This window comes from Equus asinus, chromosome 4 (assembly GCF_041296235.1).
Source record: "Equus asinus isolate D_3611 breed Donkey chromosome 4, EquAss-T2T_v2, whole genome shotgun sequence".
NCBI lineage: Eukaryota > Metazoa > Chordata > Mammalia > Perissodactyla > Equidae > Equus > Equus asinus.
In genome coordinates this window covers 135,846,647-135,867,762 of record NC_091793.1, presented here as the reverse complement: position 1 = coordinate 135,867,762, position 21,116 = coordinate 135,846,647, and the positions used below count along the sequence as shown (strand labels likewise).

The following is a 21,116-nucleotide window of genomic DNA, read 5'->3' as shown; positions in this document are numbered from 1 at the left end:
TTCTTGCTCTTTAGGGTGTCTCTACAATCACCTACTCACCGCACAGAAGGTCCTTCCACTCTCGAGAATTGGCCGATACCCAGTGCAGCGGCAAAGGTTGCCTAACCGGAGAAGAAGGATGGGTATCAGTGGGCTGTATTTCTACTGGTTTCTTTGGGAAGTTAAAACAGACGCAGGTGGTTTTGTCTTTTTTTTGAGAGTATTTAAATACCTGCCAGACCGTTCAGTGCTTTTTTCCTCTTCTTAGACTATTATCCTTCCTACCACCTCAACTCCAGTTTTATTCTGTCCTAAAGAAGATGACGGTCCATCTCGTGAGCTCACTTGCATCCATCGATTAATTTGTTCATTCATTCAACACATGTCTATTGACGGCACCTATATTTCAGACAGTGTGTAAGATACAGGGATCCTAAGACAGGAAACTCTAGGCCATTTCTCAGACACCAGAGGAGTGAAGGATCTGCCTTGGACTACTTGTTAGAAGTGCTCCTCAGTGGCTTTTGGGTCACTGCGTCAGAATTTCCTGGGGGTATTTGTTTAAAATGCAGATCGCTGGCCCTTCTCCAATTCTCCTGCATCAAAACCTCCAGGGGTGGGCCCAGGAATCTTTGTTTAAGAAGTGTGCAGGTAATCCCACTGCAGGGCAGTTTGAGAAGCTCAGGTTTCCAAGGACGAAGGTGTGGGGGTGGGGTGGAGCAGGCTCTGTGTGGAGTAGAGTTCGTCCAAGGAGGCCTCACAAGGAAGCCAGGGCTTGAAGGATGAGCAAGCAATGGGTGAGCCTGGGCTTGAAGGATGAGCAAGCACTGGGTGGGTGGAAAGCAGGGGAGAGCGTTCGGGGTTCACAGAGCAGCACAAGCAAGGCGCAGATGTGGAACAGTGCAGAGGAATCGCGGGTCGAGAGGAGACTGGCCAGCAGGACCTCTGTTGGACTTCCCTGACTGCCTCGTGAAGTAGGGGAGGCTTGGCCACACTCGAGGGGCGAGGAGCTGTTGGAGGACCTCACAGAGTGGAAGGCCCTAAGGAGGGGAAGATTTCGATGACTTGATCTGATTTTCTGTAATGGAGAGGAGTGGAGGAAATCCACCAGCAACTGGCAGATTCAGAGAGTGTGTCTGTGCTCAGCCTCCAGTCCTCAGTCTAAGAATCTGTGTATCCAACAGGTGACTGGTTTAGGGATTGTTGACGCCTGAAAATGATGTCTATTGATCCTGCAAAGGGGATATGTCTGTGAACTCCCTGTTAGTAACTTAAATCAAGAGAACTGAAGAAGGACCAGGGGTCTGCATTTAAACAAATACCCTGTTAAGTTACTAAAGACCCCACGCGGTAGTGACCCATTGCAAATTTTAAAGGATCCTTTCAATATGTGGAGGGCTCTGTTATAGGTTAAACCGTGTCCCCCCAAAAGACTTGTTGAGGTCCTAACCTGTGTCTCCTGTGAATGTGACCTCATTTGGAAATAGGGTCTTTGCAGATGTACTCAAGTTAAACTGAGGTCATACTGGATTGGGTGCGCCCTAATCTGGTGACTGGAGTCCTTAGAAGAGGAGGGAAATTTGGACTCAGACACAAAGAGGGGAGGCCGTGAGAAGATGGAGGCAGAGATGGGAGTGATGAATCTACGAGTCAAGGAATGCCAGGAGAGTTGTCAACCCCCAGGACTCGAAAGAGGCAAGGGAGACTCCTCCTCCAGAGCCTTCTGCAGGAGCACGGCCCTGCTGACACCTTGATTTCAGACTTGTCGCCTCCAGAACCGTGAAAGAAGAAATTCCTGTTGTTTTAACCCACCCAGTTTGTGGTGCTTTGTTACAACAGCTCTAATGAAGGCAGCCAAATAAGTCACTGTGCAGAGACGTGGCGTGTCAAGACAGGGGTATGGTCCACGTGCAGTGGGTTCTGCGCAGGCCGCTCCAGCAAGTGCTCTGATAAGCAGGGCACAGCCTGACATTCTTCCCTGCTCCTGGGTGAACTGTGGCTACTTCAGAAACAACTGAGGGAGGGCCTGAGCTGGGCTGGGATGATGTGGGCTGGGGGAGCCTGAGGCACACTTCCCACCTGGCCTCAGGTGGGTGGAGGGGTTTCCCCATGTCAGACCTACCTCCCAGGGCTTCCATTAGCTGCTCCTCAGAGGGCTGTGGGTGGTTCCTGAGCAGCGTGTACATGGACATCACCATCCCAGGGGTGCAGAACCCGCACTGGGTGCCGTGGCTCTTGGCAATCCTCTCCTGGAAGAACATGTGGTTACAGGCACTGCTTGCCCACTGCCTCTGCCTCTCGGGGGGAGGGTCTGTGTGCTGCGTCTCCCTTGTCATGGGGGAGCCCAGGCCCTGAGAAGCCCTCCTCCCATTGCTCAGAGATGGCCAGTGCCCCCTTTCCCATGCTGCTCCTGGAGCAGGTGACTCAGAAGCCCTGTTCTAGCGTTACAATCACTTCTCAAGCTCAAATGCCCAGTTCCTTCTAATGGGGAATTAGCAGCGTGCAGCCTTGATTCCCAGAGTGGGAAGAAGTCTCCAAAAATCATCAGTAAAAGGAAATTATGTGTAGGTTTCAGAAACAGCTTTCTGGAACACCTCCATGTCTTAGTTCTGCCCGTGGGGCCGCCTCTTTTTGATGAGCTTGGAGACTATCTCCTGTTGACCTCACTTCACTTTCTTCTTTAAATTCTTTTGTGTTAGCTCAGAAGGAGCTCTCCTTTCAAAGGTCCAAGATTGTGGTCTGTGTCCTAGATCCTTGCTATTTAAAGTGCAGCCCCGGGACCAGCGGTGTTGGTTCCACCAGGAGCTCATAAGAAGGCAGAACCTCAGGCCTCTGCTCCAAACCTCCTGACTCAGAATCTGCGTTTGCAACAAGCTCCCTGCTGGGTCTCAGCGCTCTGAAGTTTGGGAGCCCTGCTCTAGATTCCGAATGTCATCCTAGGATTCGGGTTCATCAGCCTTGCTGTGAACGTCCTTTCTGATCTCCTCAGGGACTCTAGGAAAATTTCCTGCGTCCTTTGCCTTTGCTGACCTTCCTGGAATCGATTTTCACGTGGTTAAACCCAGAGACCCTTTGGGCTCCTCCTGCCTGGAAGGCCTTGCAGTGTTGGTGGATCTGGACCTATGATGCTCCAAACCCTGTGACAATGACAGAGAAATTCATGTGTTTTCTGCCAATGCAGGTCACAGTACTCTTAAAACCAGCCTCTCTTTGCCATCTTCAAGTTAAGATTTGGAGAAACAACTGTCCTTGTGCTCTGGCACAGTCAACCTCAATTCTGATTTTACTCCCAAGAACCCCATACCATAGGAGGTAACCCTGAATTTGATCCTGTTAGCCTCAGAGACATTTCATTCCATGCATAACATCCATTGTACAATATTTGTCCCACAGCATAGTCCAATAGGTGTTAATTGATGTTTTTAAAGTCCTGCTTATCATTCAAGTAGAAAAAATAAGAAAAACGATGATCATCTAATAAAATGTGGAAGGATTTCCAGGCTTCTTTTAAACCACTTCACAGATATTATTATCATCTTGGTCAATATGCATCCAAAGCTTCTACTCACCTGACCCCACCCTGGCAGCCCCAGGCAGCACTGTGAGTGCAGCATTGGTCAAAAAGGTAAAGTCAAGAAGTGAGACGATGAGGACGTGCTCTCACCTGCACGGGGTGAAGCCTGGTTTTGATGCTTCCAACACCTTCCACGGTGGTGACAGCAGCTCCATACAGAGAGCAGATGGGCACCAGGCACGCAGTGACGGAGAAGTGTCTTTGTATGAGAAGTACAAGGAAAACCAAGAGGAGTGACACAGTTATGCCTCATGGGCATCGGGAAACCCCCAGGCCTCTCATTCAGCCTAGGGAATGGGGAACTGGAGGGGCGTCAGAGAGGAAGAATTTAGAGTCCTCTCTGCTGACTGTATTATCTGCATGAATTGGGGATCCTTAGGGTGAGTAGGGGCATTTTGAACTTCAGAAAAACTTTCCAAGCCCAGAACAGACCCACCTGGGTCTGGACTCAATGAGAGTGGGCTCGGGTCATCAGGAGTGTGGTTAGACCTCAACCAGTGTTCATTAGGACACTGATCCCACAACAGGCCAAAGGCACACCTCTGTCTTCTACTCATATTGGAGAATTTTTTTGCTTGTTAATTTTAAACTCTCCATGTAAGGTCTCTCAACAGTGTTGGGTGGTTTGTGTTCTGAGGTCATTTCCTGATTTCTTGGGCCTGTGGATTTGGGAACAGCCCAAGTCCTGGAATCTGGCCCTTAATTAAAGGATGGAATCATGGCCCAGGTCCCTGCAGAGTCCAACAGTAGAAAACGCATTCGCTTCAGAGCCAGAAAATGTGGGGTCAAGTCCTTATTCCACAGCTTGCTAGTCATATGACCTTGAACAAGTCATTTAGTCTCTTTGATCCTCAGTCTCATCGGTAAAATGAATGGTTTGCCTACATTGGGGTTTCTTAACCTGGGATGGACAGATGGGCCTTGGGAGGTCCGTGATCGCCCTGAAACTGTGTGTTTTCTGAGTAGAGGGCTCCCAGCTTTTCTCAGGTTTTCAGAGGTGTCTAAGATCTCGAGAGAGCGAGAATTGTAAGACTGGAAGATCCTTAGAGATCTTTGGCTGTGAGGTGAGACTACAAGGCTGGCAAAGAAGCAAAGCCTCCTCCAGCCTCTGGGCAGGATACCTTATCTTCCTGGACACGGGGTCGTGCTTCGACACCATCACGGTGCAGGCCCCACAGCCTCCTCTTCCGCAGGCATACTTGGTTCCCGTGAGGCGTACTGGAAAGGGGCGGTCAAGGAAAAGATTGCCTCCATGATAGTGGCCTCCCCAGGGTGTCTCTAGCCAGGAAGGTCTGCTTTGTGGGGTGAGGTGCAGGTCTGAGGAATCAGTCGCCTGCCTCCAGGTGTCAGTAAAGGCCACTCCATATCTTATTAGCTGTGTGACACTCGACATATTAACCTCTCCCTGCCTGTTTCCTCACTTGCAAAGAGGGGAAAGTAATACCTACTTGATCTTCACAGGTTTATCATAAACATCTTGGAGGGTAATGGATGAAAAAGCCCTTTGAAAAAATCCTATTTCCATCACAGGTGTTCTTCTGGGTTCCAATCATATGATCGGAAGACAACTGCTTTCTAGCAGTGTTACTAGTTTTGCCCAGCAGCTGGTATTGCATTTGAGAGCAAGCGAGTGAGCCTTTGGAGAAAACGCGCATGCTTATCACGGCCCACCCTGAGCCCCCTCGGCTCCACCTCCTAAGGGCAATCGTCCAGGTCCAACCCCAAATCTAGTTTCAGCCTCCACCCCTTTTCTTTAGTCATCCTTCTCCCTGACTGTGGTCGATTTCCACACAGTTTATGGACTGGATGTAGTTCACTAGAATTGCTAAGAAGACTTCGGAATCACTGACTTTGGTTTTTTTTTTTTCAAAGCCATGGGGCTTGTTCATCTAAATTAAGTCATAACTCAAATGCTTCTCAGAGAGGGTATGTCAGTGAGTGGAGTGGGCTGGGTGTAACTGGGAGCTCACGCCCCACTTTAGACAGAGGACTAGGGACAGTCCCTGCTCAGCCCTAGGCAGGTCCACTGTAACGCAGGAATGACTATCTTCTCATTTTTCATGAGAAGCTGAAAAATCTTGAATTTTAAAAATAAGAGAGTTCCTAATTTTCAAATATCGACTACTAATTAAAAACCATGTGGGCTTTTAAACAAAACTTGCACAGGGGCTGATTCCATCAATTTGTCATTTTTCTCATTAATTTGGTTTTTTGGCTTCTCTGAGAGAGCCATTAGAGTCACCAATTACACTATGTTTGCTGTTACGATCTACCTTTCAGAGCGTAAAACGGTGGCAGACGACAGATGTAGGAAAGGCGATCTTCCCCTACGATCAGGTTCTCCCAGAGTCTGGAGAAGCTGGTTTCCCTGCAGGGCAGGCACAGGTGACACAAACCTTTGTTACCTAACCGCCTGCCGGGCATCCAGAAAGCCCTTACGGGAACAATTAGTCCTGACATGAGGAGCTTAGCTTATATTTCACTGGTATTAAAGCAGGATATAAGGACCTCTGGGGAAATTTTATCCTCAACAAGTAGCCCAGTTAACTTAATACCCTTAAACCATTGCCAAAAGCAAACAGAGAGAGTGGCCGAGGGGCTGACCGTCTGGGGATGGGGAAGTCTGATCAGTTCTCATGGTCACAGCTGGCCTAAGTTTCAAGGAAAACATAGACACGGCCAAGACATGGTCAAAAGGGTCCAGTTCTTTCGTAGGAAGGTCAGCAGTGTGACTTCCGGGTCTGCGTTCCTCTCCAGCACCTGCGTTGGGAACAGAACAGAGGTGATTATGGGGATTAAATCAGTGACCGGTAGAATGTCTGCTGCGGCTTGATTTAGGGATTGGGGTGTAATATGAGGCCCGGTTTCACCTGCCCTGTTTTTTTGTGCTCTGAGGGCACACAACTTTCACACGCATTTTCAGAGCAGGAACTCACCCAGCAAGTGTGGCAACAACGGCCTTACGTGTTGTTAGAGCTGAGAACTGCAGCTGCGTAAAGACGCCCTGGGAGCCAAGTTGTTCATGTTTGCTCTTCTCTCTATTTTTGTGGAATCTTTCAACCCAGTCTTTTGTACTCTTAAAATATTCAAGCTGGGGAGGGACTGGGATGCTGTGTGTGTGCGTGTGCATGCATGAAATGAAGGGTCCTGGAGGGAAGAAGAAGGGTAAAGGGCCACCCGGTGACGCAGAGGTTAAGTGTGCACGTCCTGCTTTGGCGGCCCAGGGTTCGCCGGTTCAGATCCCGGGTGTGGACATGGCACTGCTTGGCCAGCCATGCTGTGGTAGGCGTCCCACGGATAAAGTAGAGGAAGATGGGCATGGATGTGGGCTCAGGGCCAGTCTTCCTCAACAAAAAGAGGAGCATTGGCAGCAGATGTTAGCTCAGGGCTAATCTTCCTCAAAAAAAAGAAAAAGAAAGATGGATAGGAAGTGTTTCTATGCTGGCCTCTCTGATTCACCTCTGGTGGAGAGTACATTTGATGACATCAGGGATCTGAAGAGGTGGTGGCAGAGAGGGGGGTGGGGAGAATTGCCGTCACCCTGGAGAGGCCCCAGAGTGTTCCAATCCCCTCCCTGGCAGAGTGGCTGATGGTGAGCCTTGTTGCCCCAGCTCAGGACCCAGGATACTCTGGCAGAGCACTAACGTTCCTCCCTCCCTTATCTTGAAAAGTTGGGGATTTAGCGTTCAAAAGCCGTGGAGGGACCTTCCTTGATGCTTCTTTCTCATCTGCTTATTTTGGGATATTTCCTTTGGCTTTGTTCTGGGATGTCCTGCAAACACCTCCCTCCATTCTGTTGCATCAGAGGAAAGGAAGATACAGTGGCCTATTCACGTTAATTCTTCCTTTCTCCCCAGAAGAAAAATGTGAACTTGTGTAGACCTCAAAGAATGAAAAAGTACTGAGGGAGATGCTTCCAAGTTGAGATGTTAAAATTCAACTGCTTTCTGAATCTCCAGGGGGCTCCGATCAACGAAAGAAACCCTCCTCCGCCTGCCCTTCCCCCCACCACAGATCTTCAAAAGCCGTTTATTGAGAACGTGGTTGGATATTTTTATTATCTACCTGACTCCACCCGTACCGCACACATCTGTGTTTCCTCTAACCCTTGATTTATGCCCTGTTCTGGCTGCAGCTGCCTCACTCTGGGCTCATGACTCAGGAGGGATGTGGAACAGAAAATAGAGGAAGGGACCCCCAAAGCTGAGGCCAGTGGGACAAACAAGGGCCCCAGCTCATGAGCGACAGTTTTGGAAGAATGTGTGCTGGTTGTTGGCCGTGGACACTGGCTGCAAGAGAGAGATTAGAAGGGGGTGGATGACAGCTTAGAGGCTCTACATTCTGTCTCCTTTCTTGGGCCGAGCCCGGGGGTGGGGGTCGGGGGGGACATGACAAGATCTCAGTTAGGTTTGCAGGATTGGAGGGCTGAGGGCCCTGGAGGAGAGGCCACCTGCCTTGGGAGCTGCAGAATGGTTCCTTTGAGAGACAGACAGACTCACAAGAGCGGTGGGCCTGGCAGAGGGCACTGAGGGCTCACCAGTGGCCTGCGTGCACGGATGGTGAGGGCCGGAGGGAGAGTGCTGGGACCAGGGGCAATAGAAGAACATCTTGTTATCCGTGTTCCGCCTGGAACTTAGCTGCAACCCAGGCAAGAGGGGGACAGAAAGTGGGCTGCAATTACCTTTCAACCAATTCTGTGTAATGGAGGCTCAGAAAATAAAGTTGATGAATAGAAAAAGAAAGAAAGCTGCATTTCTTCTCCTCCTGGGTTTGAGGATCAAGGTGTTACTAGACGAAGTGCTTCCCACGCGTGAGAGCCAGGGCTCAATACCTTACAAGCCCTTAGGGGTTCCTAACCAACGAGGGAAGCGTCTCTCTTTTAATCTTTACAAAAGCTGCAGGAGGTGGGCTCTAAAGAGGGAGCTCTGAGACTCCGGGGGTTGAAGTAACTTGCATAAGGTTATAGGTGAATGCACAGTCTGCCGGCAGGCTCGTGCGGGTAACCCTGGAGCTTTACCGCCTCCCGCCCGCACCCCCAAGGCTGAGCTCCGACCGAGGAGGAACAGGCCAAATGTGTACTGTTCCAGTCCCTGGCTCCTTGTCCTGACTGGAGGGGGCTCCACCCAAATGGGTCACAAGGGCTCCCCTGGAGCTAGTGGGCTCCTGCTGTCTCTGCCAGCCAGGGTGTCACCCAGCACTTACCTTCCTCCCGTTCACGAAGAAAACCAACTCGTCGGATCTCGACAGGTGGGGCATTGCACCTGTAAGAAGCTTCGCCTCACGCTCCAGGGCGGAAAGCTCCTGGGCACCAGCCCCAGAAAGAGCGGGCAGGATTTGGGTCCAGGCAACTGAGAGCCCTCCCTGAGTGAAGCCGGCCGCCTGGAGCCCCTGAGAGCAGGGCAGCGGGTGGAGACTTCCTTGCCTCCCGGCCTTTTAAGTCCAGGCACCCGCGTGGCCCAGCCTCTCACCCCGGGCCTCACTCCACCTCCCACCAATCCCGCTCCAGAGCTTGCTGCACACAGCCCACACCTCTTCTGGCTTTTCCTGAGGTTGGCGAGCTTCAGTGTGAAGACCACAAACAACATAAGCCCGCTCTGCACAATGACTCAGCCCCGGGAATATATCCCGCATGGATTTCATTCGTTTCCAAAAGAGCTACAAGTGGGCTTTCTGAAACCTCCCACTTCTCCAACATTTCTTACTTCAGCTGCAGAAATGTCTCCTCGCTGGAAATCATATGGACAAGACCAGCTTGTGTCCCAGTTAAAGTGGAGGCGGGGCGTCACATCCACCAGCCGCTCTGTACCCTTCCTACTTCCTCCCACTGACAGGATGCTTCCACCGGAAAATAGTGATCTAGTCAAGGCAACCACTTTACAGATAAGTAAAGTGAGGCCCATGATCTCAGTGGCTCAGGTCGTGCAGGAAGTAAATGGCAAAGCAGGAACTAAAACCAAGATCTCCTGGCTTACGACATCTGTAAGTGCACAGACAGAGACTTGCTAAAAGGAAAATACCCTTGTGGGTCTCTCTGAACATGTCCAGTTAGACATCGGTAGATAAGCCAAGCAGTTCTTACTCCTTCTGCTAAAGGCATGAAGACTTTTAGAGCCCGGGACTGGCCTCTCTGCAGTGAAGCAGGTAGCTGCTCGGGTCTGGTTTCAGGGGAGGAAGCCAGACTTCCCGGTCCGGACACTTCCTTCCCGTGGGTGTGGGGCCGGCACACGGCCGAGAGTCAGCCTTTGTGTTAAGGTGAATCACCGTGTGACAGTGCCTCAGGCAGAGACAGCAAAGACCTGGCATCCTCTCGGCATGGCCAACGGAGGAACATCCTCTTTCCCACTCGGTCCAGATGTGGCTGCAGAATCCCGCCCCACAGAGCTGTTCCAGAAAACCCTCCTCATGCCACGCTGTCGGCAGCCTCCAACTCTCTTTACAGTTCTGATGCCTGGGTCCCAAGCACACTCGTCCTCACACACCTGGGGAGCTAGTGTTCACACACCTGTGCTAGTGTTTGGGGGTGTGTGGGTGCTTCACGTGTATTAAAAAGGTGCTGAATAAACCCAACGCAGGGCCACGAGAGGAGAGCGGGAGATGGTGCTGAGAATTGGGTGGGACGTTCGCGCCAGCCTTTTGGATCCTGTCACTCCTGCTAAGAATACCCCCAGTAGCTCTCTGAGGTGGGAACACAAGGTCAGTCTCCTTAGCTCCGTGTGCAAAGCCCTCCACAGCCTGGGTTTCTGGCCTCAGACTCTCTTGCTCTCCAAAAAACCTCCTGTTCTGGTCAAACTACTCTTCTCGTCCTCGCTCTTGTGTGTAAACCGGCCCTTCCCTACCTGAAGCCTTCCATCGGCCTCCCACCCACTGACCAAAGCCCCGTAGGCTTTCCTCCGAGGCCTCGGGGGCTCGACCCGCCCGCCCCTCTGGGCACATGTCAGCCACTTTCTCCCTGGGTCACAGCCCCTGACATGCTGGCCTTTCCCCTGCTTTGCGCGCGTGCTGAACTCTCTCCTGTCCGCGGCCCTGGGGCATGCTATCCCCTCTGCTTGACTTCTCTTCTCTGACTTGGGCGTGGCTGGGGCCTTCTTGTTCTTTGGGGCTGACGCTTCCCTGATCACAGGCTGAACAGCACGTCCCTCTCTCTGCTGCCACCTCCTTCCCTGTCCCCAAAGCTCTCGCTACTGCCCGACGAGGACACTGGCTCACCTCTTGGTTAGCTTTCTCCACTAGAATACAAGCTCCACGAGGGTGGGCATGTTACTTTCAACTTGCTGCTGTGTCCCCAGGCCTGGACCGATGCCTACCGCCCAGTCAGTGCCCAGGAGTATTTGCTGAATGACTGAAGGAGGCTCTTCCATGTCTGCATTGATAACAACCCCATTTCTGTCCCACTGTGACTGCCCTCCCTCCCTCTTTAACTGGCATCGAAAAGCAGCATCAAACCTCTCTTCTTTTGTTTTTAAAGATGTGAAACTTTTTTTTAAAGTATGCTTTTTTCTTTTTTGGTGAGGAAGATTGGCTCTGAGCTAACATCTGTTGCCAATCTTCCTCTTTTTTTTTCCCCCAAAGCCCCAGTACATAGTTGTATATCCCACTTGTAGGTCATTCTAGTTCTTCTATGTGGGATGCTGCCACAGCGTGGCTTGATGAGCAGTGCCATGTCTGCACCCAGGATCTGAACTGGTGAACCTCGGGCAGCCGAAGCGGAACATGCAAACTTAACCACTCGGCCACGAGGCCAGCCCCCCAAACCTCCTTTCCTGCCTTTCTCTCAATTCCAAAAACACTTGCCGATCCAACCAGCTGCTCCTTTAATTTTCATTTATAAACCAGGAAACAGGTAACTAGTCGCTCATGTGCCACGAATAGTTGGTTGTCTTGTCAACATCTGTGTCCCATTTTCCCAATTAGGTCTTAAGCCCCTGGAGGTTAGAATAGCTACTTGTGTCCCCCACAATGCTCCGCGTGAATGACAGTTTGTTCACTGAGGGTTAATAAATGCTTGCCTGATTACCTAAAATACTTTACACGAGGAGGCATTAGGGATTCATTCATTCAACCAGTAGTTATTGAGGCCCAGCCTGCACCGGGCACCGTGTACAACCAATCTGCAAGGTTTCTTTCTCCAAGGGGTCTGTGGTTAGTACAAGAGACAGTTACTGTGCGCTTACATCTTTGCCTTGGTGAGAAGCACGGAATGGAGGGTTTAGCTTTGCTTCGGGGAGAGGCATCAGGGAGGGCCTGCGGAGGGACATCAGGCTGCAAGGGGGGCCATGGGAACGGGGGGAGGCAGGCAGGGAGGGAAAGCGGCAGGTGGAGAAGAGGCCCTGCTGACGGCTGTGGCCGCGTGGGGGAGACGCGCCCGGGGCAGTGGTGAAGGGGCACAGTCTGTTCACCCTCTTGCTCTGCCCTTTAAAAAGGGCCATCAGCGCAGACGAGGGCACACGATTCCACCTACGGCAGCCCGGACGCTGCCAACAAACAGCAGGAATCCTGGTGTTCCAAAATATTCATAGGCATAGACCCTTCGGCGTCAACAGAGAATACGAACATCGAACACAGAAGAACAAGTCCAGGGTGCCAACACCAGATTACAGCGTTAGAGTTGGAAGATAGAGGACTTCGGTTTAGGAAACCAAATACATTTACTGCTGGGAAACTGAAACCCGACCTTGAACGGCCTTAGAGGAGTGTGTCACAAACTTGTTTGGCTGGGCAGCTTTGTTTGCGTGAAATCCTGTGAAGTATAAACACGGGGAACAAAAAGCTTCCTGCCTGGCCCCGAGGAGGGCTGAGGGTGAGGCCTGAGCTTGGTTTTCTCTTCTTCACAAACCGCCAGGGCTCTGGGACTTCAGCGAAACATCGCCAGCTCGGGGTAAACAGAGGTGGCCCAGTGCGAGGGTAGGATGCTTCCCGCCAAGCTTTCCTGACTCTCGGGTCTTATTCAAGACAATGAGAAAGAGCAACCACTTCTTTTTCCTGCCCTCTTTTTTCTTTAATTGAAAGGGAAGACTAACTTTCTTCACATTTAAATGGATTGTCCTCGTGGGTGAAAGAAACTCTACATGCATTGACCCAGGCGCTTGTGTGTTTGTTATAAAAAAGGTCTTATAAGTCACGTCGAAGAATCCTTGTTACCAAAGAAAAACTCATATTGGAAATGACACTGGCCTCCCCTACAACGCAAACACCCTTGTTTCTGGAAAAAGTCGTACTGAGCCCTGCTCACGGCTGTCAGTGGAAAAGTCCTGGACTCTGCTTCTGCGGCCCTGGGTGCTGTCGTCCGTTTTGAGCTCTTCGCAGCCCAAAGGTGGGACACAGGCAAGCAGATGGTGAGCCCTTTTTAGGCCCCTTGCGCTGGTCATTCAATGCCCAGGTTCCAGCCTCCATTCTCTCCCTTTCTGACTAGGAGGTCCCTTCCCTTCCCCTCCCAGTTCTGCTCTTTGCTGAGCCAGGCGTCTGCTGGGCTTAAGGGAAGCCAGGAGCCAGTGAGGCCTCGGACTATGTGGGAGAGAGTCTCTCCCGCCACAGACTGGCGGAGTGCCTAGAAATCCGCATCCTGAAAAATGTGACGCTGGAGGACAGGTTGGTCCTTTGGGGGTGTGGGTGGGGTGGGGCATGGAGAGAAAGTTTGACATCCGTGTGCACAGGAGGTCAGGAGTGCCAAGCGGGTGGGCTGAGTCCTTCCTGCTCTGGGTCTGGGAGGGTCTGAGCACTCAGGAGCCCCATGGCTGCCAGGCTCCCTCCAGGTTCTTCACCAAGCACTGTCAGCCTTCCTTCCGCTACCTGCCGGCCCGTGGGGGTGGGGCAGGGTCGCTGTGCCTTCGGGAGCCTGTGGCTGCCTCCTTGACCTGCTGTGGCTTGCACTGTGTTCCCTGATGTGACCTTCTCTGGAAATCAGATCTTTGCAGATGTAATCAAATTAAGACAGGTCATACTGGATTAGGGCCCTACAGCCAGTGACTGGTGTCCTTTTAAGGACAGGGAGATTTGGAGACTGAAAGGAACACACGGAGGGAAGACAGCCGTGTGAAGACGGAGGCTGAGATTGGAGTGATCTGTCTACACTGAGGAATGCCCAGGATTGCTGGCCACTACCACAAGCTAGAGAGAGGCAAGGGAGACTTCTTGCCTAGAGCCGTCAGAGGAAGCATGGCCCGTCCACACTTCGATGCCAGCCTCCTAGCCTTCAGAACCGAGAGAGAAAAAGAGCCTGTTGCTTTAGGCCAGCAGGGCCTGGTACTCGGTGAGGGCAGCCCGGTGAACGCTCGGACAACCCAAGCGTTAGAGAGACGATCATTCAAAATAGACAGAGCACACACTCAGTGAAAGAGAGCTGTTGGAGGAGACGACTGTCAATTCGAACTAAAAGAAGACATTAAAGGGCAGCCCTCATCGAGGCTGCACCTTCCATCACAGGCCCAGAGCGCAGGGACTTGGGGGCAGAGCAATTTCAACGCAGGGGCCACTGCCACCCTGCCCCGCCGCCCATCACGGGCTAAGCCCCACGGACAGAACATCTGGACAGAATATCTCATAGGTACTAGGCTGAAAGATCAAGTTTTCTATGAAGGAAAAAGAACCAGCCTGGCGTCTGAGCGCCTGGCTGCCGCAGCGGACGCTAGAGGGCAGGAGACCAGCAGCTGCAGGTTTCTGAGAGGCAGGACGGGCCACGGGGACCTGTCAGTGGAGCAAAACCCCATCTTCCTGCCAGGGCAAGGACCAGCCAGCAGAGGGGGAGAATCCAACAAGAACAAAGTCCACAAGAAGGGCGAGGAGGAGGGGAGGGCTCAGTGGACAGGGGCGGGCTATTTGGGAAAGTGTAACATAAATGCTAAGAAGAGCCATTCTGTAAGGGAAATTCAACTCATATTCTAGACCTAAAATAGACAGCAGCCTCAGCAACTGACGGGTTGAAGGCTGCTGGGGAGAAGGGGAAAGTAGAAGAGTTCCTAAAGTATTGTTTCATCGGGGCAAAGGGCGGAAATATGGGCAGAGATAGAGCAGGAGGCCAGGAGAGGGCCCCTTTTCATGGGGAGACATTTGGTATCTTGTTTTCAAATAGTGGTACAGAAATATGTGTCTGTTTATTAAAGCAGGTAAATGGAAATGTGCAACTACTGGTACAGTAGAACTTCCAAATTAGCAAGAGAAGGAAGGGACTTTCTCATCACTTGCACAAATCAGCAAAAATAATGAAAAGGAAAAATGGAAAGCACAGGTTAAAATATATCACATTTTGTATTACATATTATACATGGTATAATTTATATTTTCTGTTATATATTATATGTATAAATAACTAGAAAATATTACACATTTTAAATAATTGTAAGAAATATAAATTAAATGAATTCTATGACTTAGAAATAATGACTAGCATGGGCCGGCCAGGTGGCACAGTGGTTAAGTGCACACGTTCCACTTCAGTGGCCTGGGGTTTGCAAGTTTGGATCCCGGGTGCAGACACAGCACCGCTTGGCAAACCATGCTGTGCAGCCATCCCACATATAAAGTAGAGGAAGATGGGCACGGATGTGGTAGTTGCCTGCTCAGGGCCAGTCTTCCTCAGCAAAAAGAGGGGGATTGGCAGCAGTTAGCTCAGGGCTAATTTTCCTAAAAAGAAAAAAATTGAAAAAAAAAGAAAAGACTAGCAGATTGGATTAGGAAAAAACCCTAGAATCTAGATATACACCATTTATAAGAAACATATTTAAAGTGATAAACAGGGGATGAAAATAAAGAGGGGTCAACAAGATAACAGGCAAATGTAAACAATAAGACAACTTACTATGGAAAGAATAGAAAATATTAAAATTATCATGGAACAAATTAATTTACAGATGAATTTCCTGTGCTCACTGAGATAATGCCAATGTTAGTTCAACTCTCCTAGGTGTAAACAAGTGGAAATTCTCTCCAATTACTCTTATAAACTTAGTAAAATCTTAAGGCCAAAACCCAATACGGACAGTAGAAAAATACTGTAGAACCACTCTGCTTCTGAATACAGACATAGCGACCCCTCCTTATCCACGGGGATACTTCCCAAGACCCCCAGTGGATGCCTGAAACCACGGGTAGTACCGAACCCTGTAGATGCTGTGTTTTTTCCTATACATACATATTTGAGGTTCCACAGCAAAACTAGCATGAATTTCTTTTTCCTTCTTCACAGTTTCACGGATAGAAGATTCATTCTTGCCCTGGATCTTAGTAACCTCACCACACATTTGTTTTCTTTTTTTATTAAGTGGAGAACTTTCACCTTTTCTCTTAAAGGAAGCACGTTATGGCTTCTCTTTGGCATATCCGAATTGCCGGCATCACTGCTCTTGTGCTTTGGGGTCCCTATTAACTAAAACATGGGTTCCTTGAACACAGGCACTGAGCTACCATGAGTAGATCTGATAACCAAGATGGCTGCTAAGTGACTAACGGGCAGGTGGTGTACACAGTGGATCCGTTGAACAAAGGGATGATTCACGTCCCAGGAGGGACAGGGCAGGATGGTGGGAGATTTCATCATGCTACTCAGAACAGCGTGCAATTTAAAACTTATGAATTGTTTATTTCTGGAATTTTCCATTTAATATTTTCAGATCATGATTGACAGCAGGTAATTGAAACCGTGCACAAAGGGGAGATTACTGTACAAAAATTCTAAATAAAATACTAGTGAATAGAATCTGGCAATGTATCAAGGGATAATATACCAAGTAAGCTTTATTTCTGGGACACAAGTGGGTTCAACATCAGAAATCTAGCACATTATTAATACTAACAGCCCATCACATCAAAATAAAGGCGGAAAACTGATCAAATCAAGGATGCTATTAAGTCACTTGATAAAATTCAGCAGCCACTCCTAGCAAAACTTTAAAGCAAAGAGAACAGGAGGAAACTGATGAAATAAGAATATTTACAAAAACCGATAACTACTATTATTGTTACAGGAAAAATAAAAAACAATTTCAAATAAAATCAGAGATTAGATAGGGCCGCCCTTTCTTACCATTACTGGGTCACTTTACCTCGGAGGTTATGACGCATGTAGTAAAATAATGGGAGAGTGAAATAACTGGGGTAAATTGATGTCCACATTGGAAGAGAAGAAAACAATCTAGTAATTGGATGTAGTCAATAGTTTTTGTTACTATGCAAATACACACTTAAAAATGGAAGTGGAAGAATATTCCATTCACAGTAGCTCCAAGAATACTCAAGAATAAATTTAAGCGCCCAAATTTAAGAAGCGTAGGATCTAGGCAAGAAACGAAATTTACACACAGAGGAAGACATATAACGTTCTTAGATGAAAAGTCAATTCTCTTAAAATTAACATATAAATTTAATACAATTCTACTTAGAATCATACCTAGGTTTTTAGAGGAAATTGGATAAAGCGATTTTTGTTTTGAATGAGACCAAATAGCTAAGAGGAATGTGAAAAATAGCAGTGAGGGAGCACTTGCCATGGCGCCTATGTTAACATGATATTGGTGCAAAGATAAAACAACTAGGTCAGGGGAACTGATGAAAGAATCTAGAAATAGATCCCAGTATCTATGTGAATTAATGAAGGACAAAGTGAGACTCTCATAGTCTATTCCCTACCAAGTGAATTAAATGATTGACATGAGGACTAAAGTCCTTTGACTATAACTTTTGGAAAATGTTAGATATTAAGTATCTATTAACATTATAATTAACACGGGCATTTCCATCACTTTTGGGGCTAAATTTATGTTTTCTTTAATGCTTCTTACAGACATGCCTTCTGTCAACCGAGGGCTCAGAAGTGTAAAGCTCTGCAGAGCCATATTTTCTGGAACACTTCTACAGGGTCACTTATTTACACAGAGCAAATCAATTTTCTTGACCTATCAAGTATCAACTCCAGATAATGAAACTGAGTTAAGAGGCTTTTCTCTGAGGGTTTTGTCATTAATAACAGCATCTGGCACACAGTGTGCTGATAATGAATTTAATCGAGTGCACTGGAATAAGTATGGAAAGCACTTGGCACACAGATAGTGTTGAATTTCTGGAGCAAGTACAGACTTGTTACATACATAGTAAGCTGTGTATTTCTTTGAATGTAAAATTATTCTTCCCCATAAAGGGGATTCATCCAGTGTATAACTAAATGATTTACTGCTTATAGCTATGTAAGATTTGCATATTAATAAACTCACAAGTCAGGAAGAATCACCTTGGTAGATCTGTGTGGCAGACATGGAGGTGAGGTGCCCAGATCCCCTTTCAAGAAAGGGCGTGCCGCCCAGCTTCAGGAGTGTGGTCAGCATGTGGTCCCCAGCTGCCAGCTCCTTTGGGGTCTGCCTTGGGGCAGAAAGCCTCCTTTCCCTCAAGGTCACGCCCTTCCTGGAGCAGCCCCATTGGTGACAGTGATATGGGGAACACACACCCTACATTCCAGCCTGGGTGGGACAACTCGGTGGGGCGATGCTCGCTCCAGGGCCCCCGCTGGCTTCCTGATGTTTCAAGGGCCTGTGTCGCAGTTGGACTTCTCCCTCTGCCCAATCCTGCTTCCTCACCCTTCCCTTCTCAGGTCTCGATCCCCAAGAAACATCCTGCTCCCCAAACTCTGTCTCAGCATCTGCTCCCGGAAAACTCAACCTGTGATACTACGTGCGCTGGTAGTGTGAAGAATACGGCCAATTTATATCATTGAAAATATCAAGTGCAGACGATTTGAAGATTTTTCCTTAAAAGAAACGACGCTGATTTCCCAGCCCTCCTGTCCCAACCCTCTTTTTACCTCTCCCAGTTCTAAAGCCTGAGAGCGTGCCAGTGTCTGCAGGTTCAAGATACTGAAGGGAAATCAAGTCCCTCCCTGCCACCACACACTCAGCTCCGGCCCTGCGCTCCTGCAGGGTGGCACAAACTGCTCCATCCTAAACTTTGGGTCCAGGAGAAGCAGGACATCCTCGGCCCCATGGGCACTTTGAGTTGAAAGGAGAAGAGCAGCCAAGTGTCGCTCCTGCCACCTGTTATTTCTCTTCTGACAAACTTGTACTGAGCCCATGATGGAGCAGCAGTAATGGTCAGTTTCTACGAGTGACAAGCATTAGCGGTTCTGCCCAGAGTTGATAAGGATCACACGCTTTTATCATTGAAAGGGCGCTTGACCATTTACTGAGTCCATCGGTTAAAAAGATTGTATCTTACACTTTTAGCACAACTATCGCTGTAATAACATTTAAAAGTAGACAGAAAATAACAGCTATTTATCTAAATTAGTAATACAGATTAAGTTTGTAATATAATAGACACTGTAAATTGTCAACTTTTAAAGACATTAGAATATTAATCCTATGTTTGAAAGCTGCTATCCTTTAAAATGTACTATTTTTGTAAATACTTCCTCCCCAACCTCAACTCTTCAGGTTAATTAAATACTACTGAAAAGATCAGACTTATTTTGTAAAAGTTCAATTTCTGTGTTATCGGAGGCCTTGCCCACACGCTCTATAAAGTATAATGCTTCTAAAATTAATTTGTGTTTGTGATAAAGGTGTCTTCCTATTTTACTGTTAGAAAAATATACCAGTGACCCTATTTTTACTGATCTGTCTGGCACATTGAATTTTGTGGGTTGGGTTCCAGGCAATCTAGATTATTGGGAAACTCAAACAGACACTTAAAAACATATGTACACACACACACACTTTCTTAGGGTAAGAGACACAGCCTGGCGAGCATTTTCTTTAGAAAGAGGCCGTTCCCTTCGACCGCCAGCCTCCCCTTCCTCCAGTGTGCTCTCTCTCACGCACACAGTTGCTATACACTTGTTCCTCCACCACGAAGTTACTGTTAATAAACGCGGGGCTTTGACATCCAGCACACAGATCCCCACAGATGACCGAGTTTGTTTATTTGTGTTTTCAAACCTCACAGCGGACCAGACATCTTCTCTGGCGCAAGACTGCATTTCCTCAGGAAAATGCAGCATAAAATAGCTAAGGATTAATTGACAAAGAACCCTGAGGGTTTCGTGTCCCTTTGATATGGCAAAGGGAAGGAGGTGCTGATTTCTCCTTTTAGATGCGAAGCCAGAACAAGGGACTCCCGGGTGAGTGAGATCCTTTTACTCAGCGCGGTTTCCCAGGGAAGGAAGAGGCTGTGCTGCGTGCGTGGTGCTGAGCATTTTGGGGGGCTGCTGCCCGAGACCACAGGAGCCCATTACGAGCACCTCTTCCAACTCCGTGTTCAGAGACCTCACAGTGGGAGTGGCTGCCACCCCGGAAATTGGCCACGTTATAAATCACGGATTTTTCCAGGAGGGCAAGTTGTTACCAGCACCCACTGGCTTTGGGGAGTCTAATCCTGAGAGTTTGGGGGGGTGCATGATTTTACTGAATTGTGAACACATTTCTGAAGAACAAAGCAAGAGGAGCTGTTCCAGGGTAACAAAAATTCCACCATGTTTTGAAATCATGATGATGTAGATCTTCAGGTAATGCAAATGAAAAGAAGAACTTTTGATTCTAAACTTCTTTATATCTTTCGGTGAAATTTCACCTTTTGGTGAAAAATTGTATCCTAAAACATAATCATGCGGTGACTTAAACCACAGAGAATAGTTAAAAGATGCTAAAATTATCCTTGACAATTGGGGACCAATCTATATTTTGCTCTGGTTTGAAAATTATAAGGTCAATAACGTATTCTTACATTTTCTAAGAAAACGTAGGATTAAGACACACGGATGGACCAAGGTGTAAATGTTGAAGGATCATCTCTGGGAATCTAAAAAAAGGTCAAAAGCAGCAAGATAGTTATTAATAAAACGTTGTATGACAAAAGTTGTAATTCAAAAGAAAAATTGTTTTTAAAACAAGAACAACTCGATGTCCATTTAATTCTTATCAAAATTATGTAATTTTCATATTTATCTCAATCTTGGGGTCATGAATCTCCTTACCCTCATAAACTTTTTATGTTTGGGATGAGACGCAGCTTACCCTGAAGCCCTGTAATTTCAAAGGCCTAAGGTGAGCTCTGACTCTATACCACAGACTCGCTTAGGGCTGCGGTGGGCCGTTCCAATACTCCCAAGCAGGAGTGGTCTCTGATGATAGTTCTAGATGTATTTTTAGCAGCTGGAAAATGGAACTGTGTTCTATTAGCGTGCGAGTACAAGGCATATCAAGATGTGCCCAACGACTTGATATCTTTAAGTTATTTTTATTAGTTTGCTTAACAAAAACTTTCTGTGTAACTGACCAGACCAGATATCTATTTAATCTAATTTGGTTATTGCAGTAATTAAAATACCACATCATTGCACTGTGATAAAATGTTGACAGTCTCCAGCTACCATGTCCAGTGGCTATTAGCACTGGCTCAGCTGCGTGCGCTTTTCTTTGGGGTCTGAAACAATTAAACCATCCTTGGAAGAGGTTCGCTCACTGCAAAGCAGCCGAGATATGAAGCGTATAGCAAATAGCAAGTGGAGGCAAAATGAGAATTTCCATTGGCAAAGGTGAACCTGCCCTGTAATTCTTTCATGGTTACCAAATCCATACCAAGAAGCTGA

The 21,116-nt window shown here is 48.1% G+C and overlaps 2 protein-coding genes across 14 annotated transcripts in view; both read right to left on the bottom strand.

The window, feature by feature from the left end:
* The window catches only part of LOC106823501 (aldehyde oxidase 2), an 81,515-nt gene extending 65,533 nt beyond the window's left edge, over positions 1-15,982 (bottom strand). For 11 of the 12 annotated variants that reach the window (XR_011502975.1, XM_070508348.1, XM_070508346.1 and 8 more), the window contains exons 1-6: positions 8,756-15,982; positions 6,256-6,313; positions 4,675-4,771; positions 3,644-3,752; positions 2,102-2,228; positions 40-101 (exon numbers count right to left, since the gene is read on the bottom strand). Coding sequence is in view for 10 of the 12 variants with exons in the window: in XM_070508348.1 (XP_070364449.1) it covers positions 40-101; positions 2,102-2,228; positions 3,644-3,752; positions 4,675-4,771; positions 6,256-6,313; positions 8,756-8,809 (507 nt within the window). In the remaining 2 variants the exon portion in view is untranslated. Of the gene's footprint in view, positions 1-39; positions 102-211; positions 334-2,101; positions 2,229-3,643; positions 3,753-4,674; positions 4,772-6,255; positions 6,314-8,755 lie in introns of those variants that run through there. The other variant, XM_070508356.1, reaches the window with a different exon arrangement.
* Positions 15,983-16,118: 136 nt separating this feature from the next.
* The window catches only part of LOC106823492 (aldehyde oxidase 4-like), a 60,405-nt gene continuing 55,407 nt past the window's right edge, over positions 16,119-21,116 (bottom strand). For both annotated transcript variants that reach the window (XM_014829216.3, XM_070508357.1), the window contains exon 35: positions 16,119-20,326. In XM_014829216.3, the coding sequence (XP_014684702.2) occupies positions 20,273-20,326 (54 nt within the window). In that variant the 3' untranslated portion in view covers positions 16,119-20,272. The remainder of the gene's footprint in view (positions 20,327-21,116) is intronic.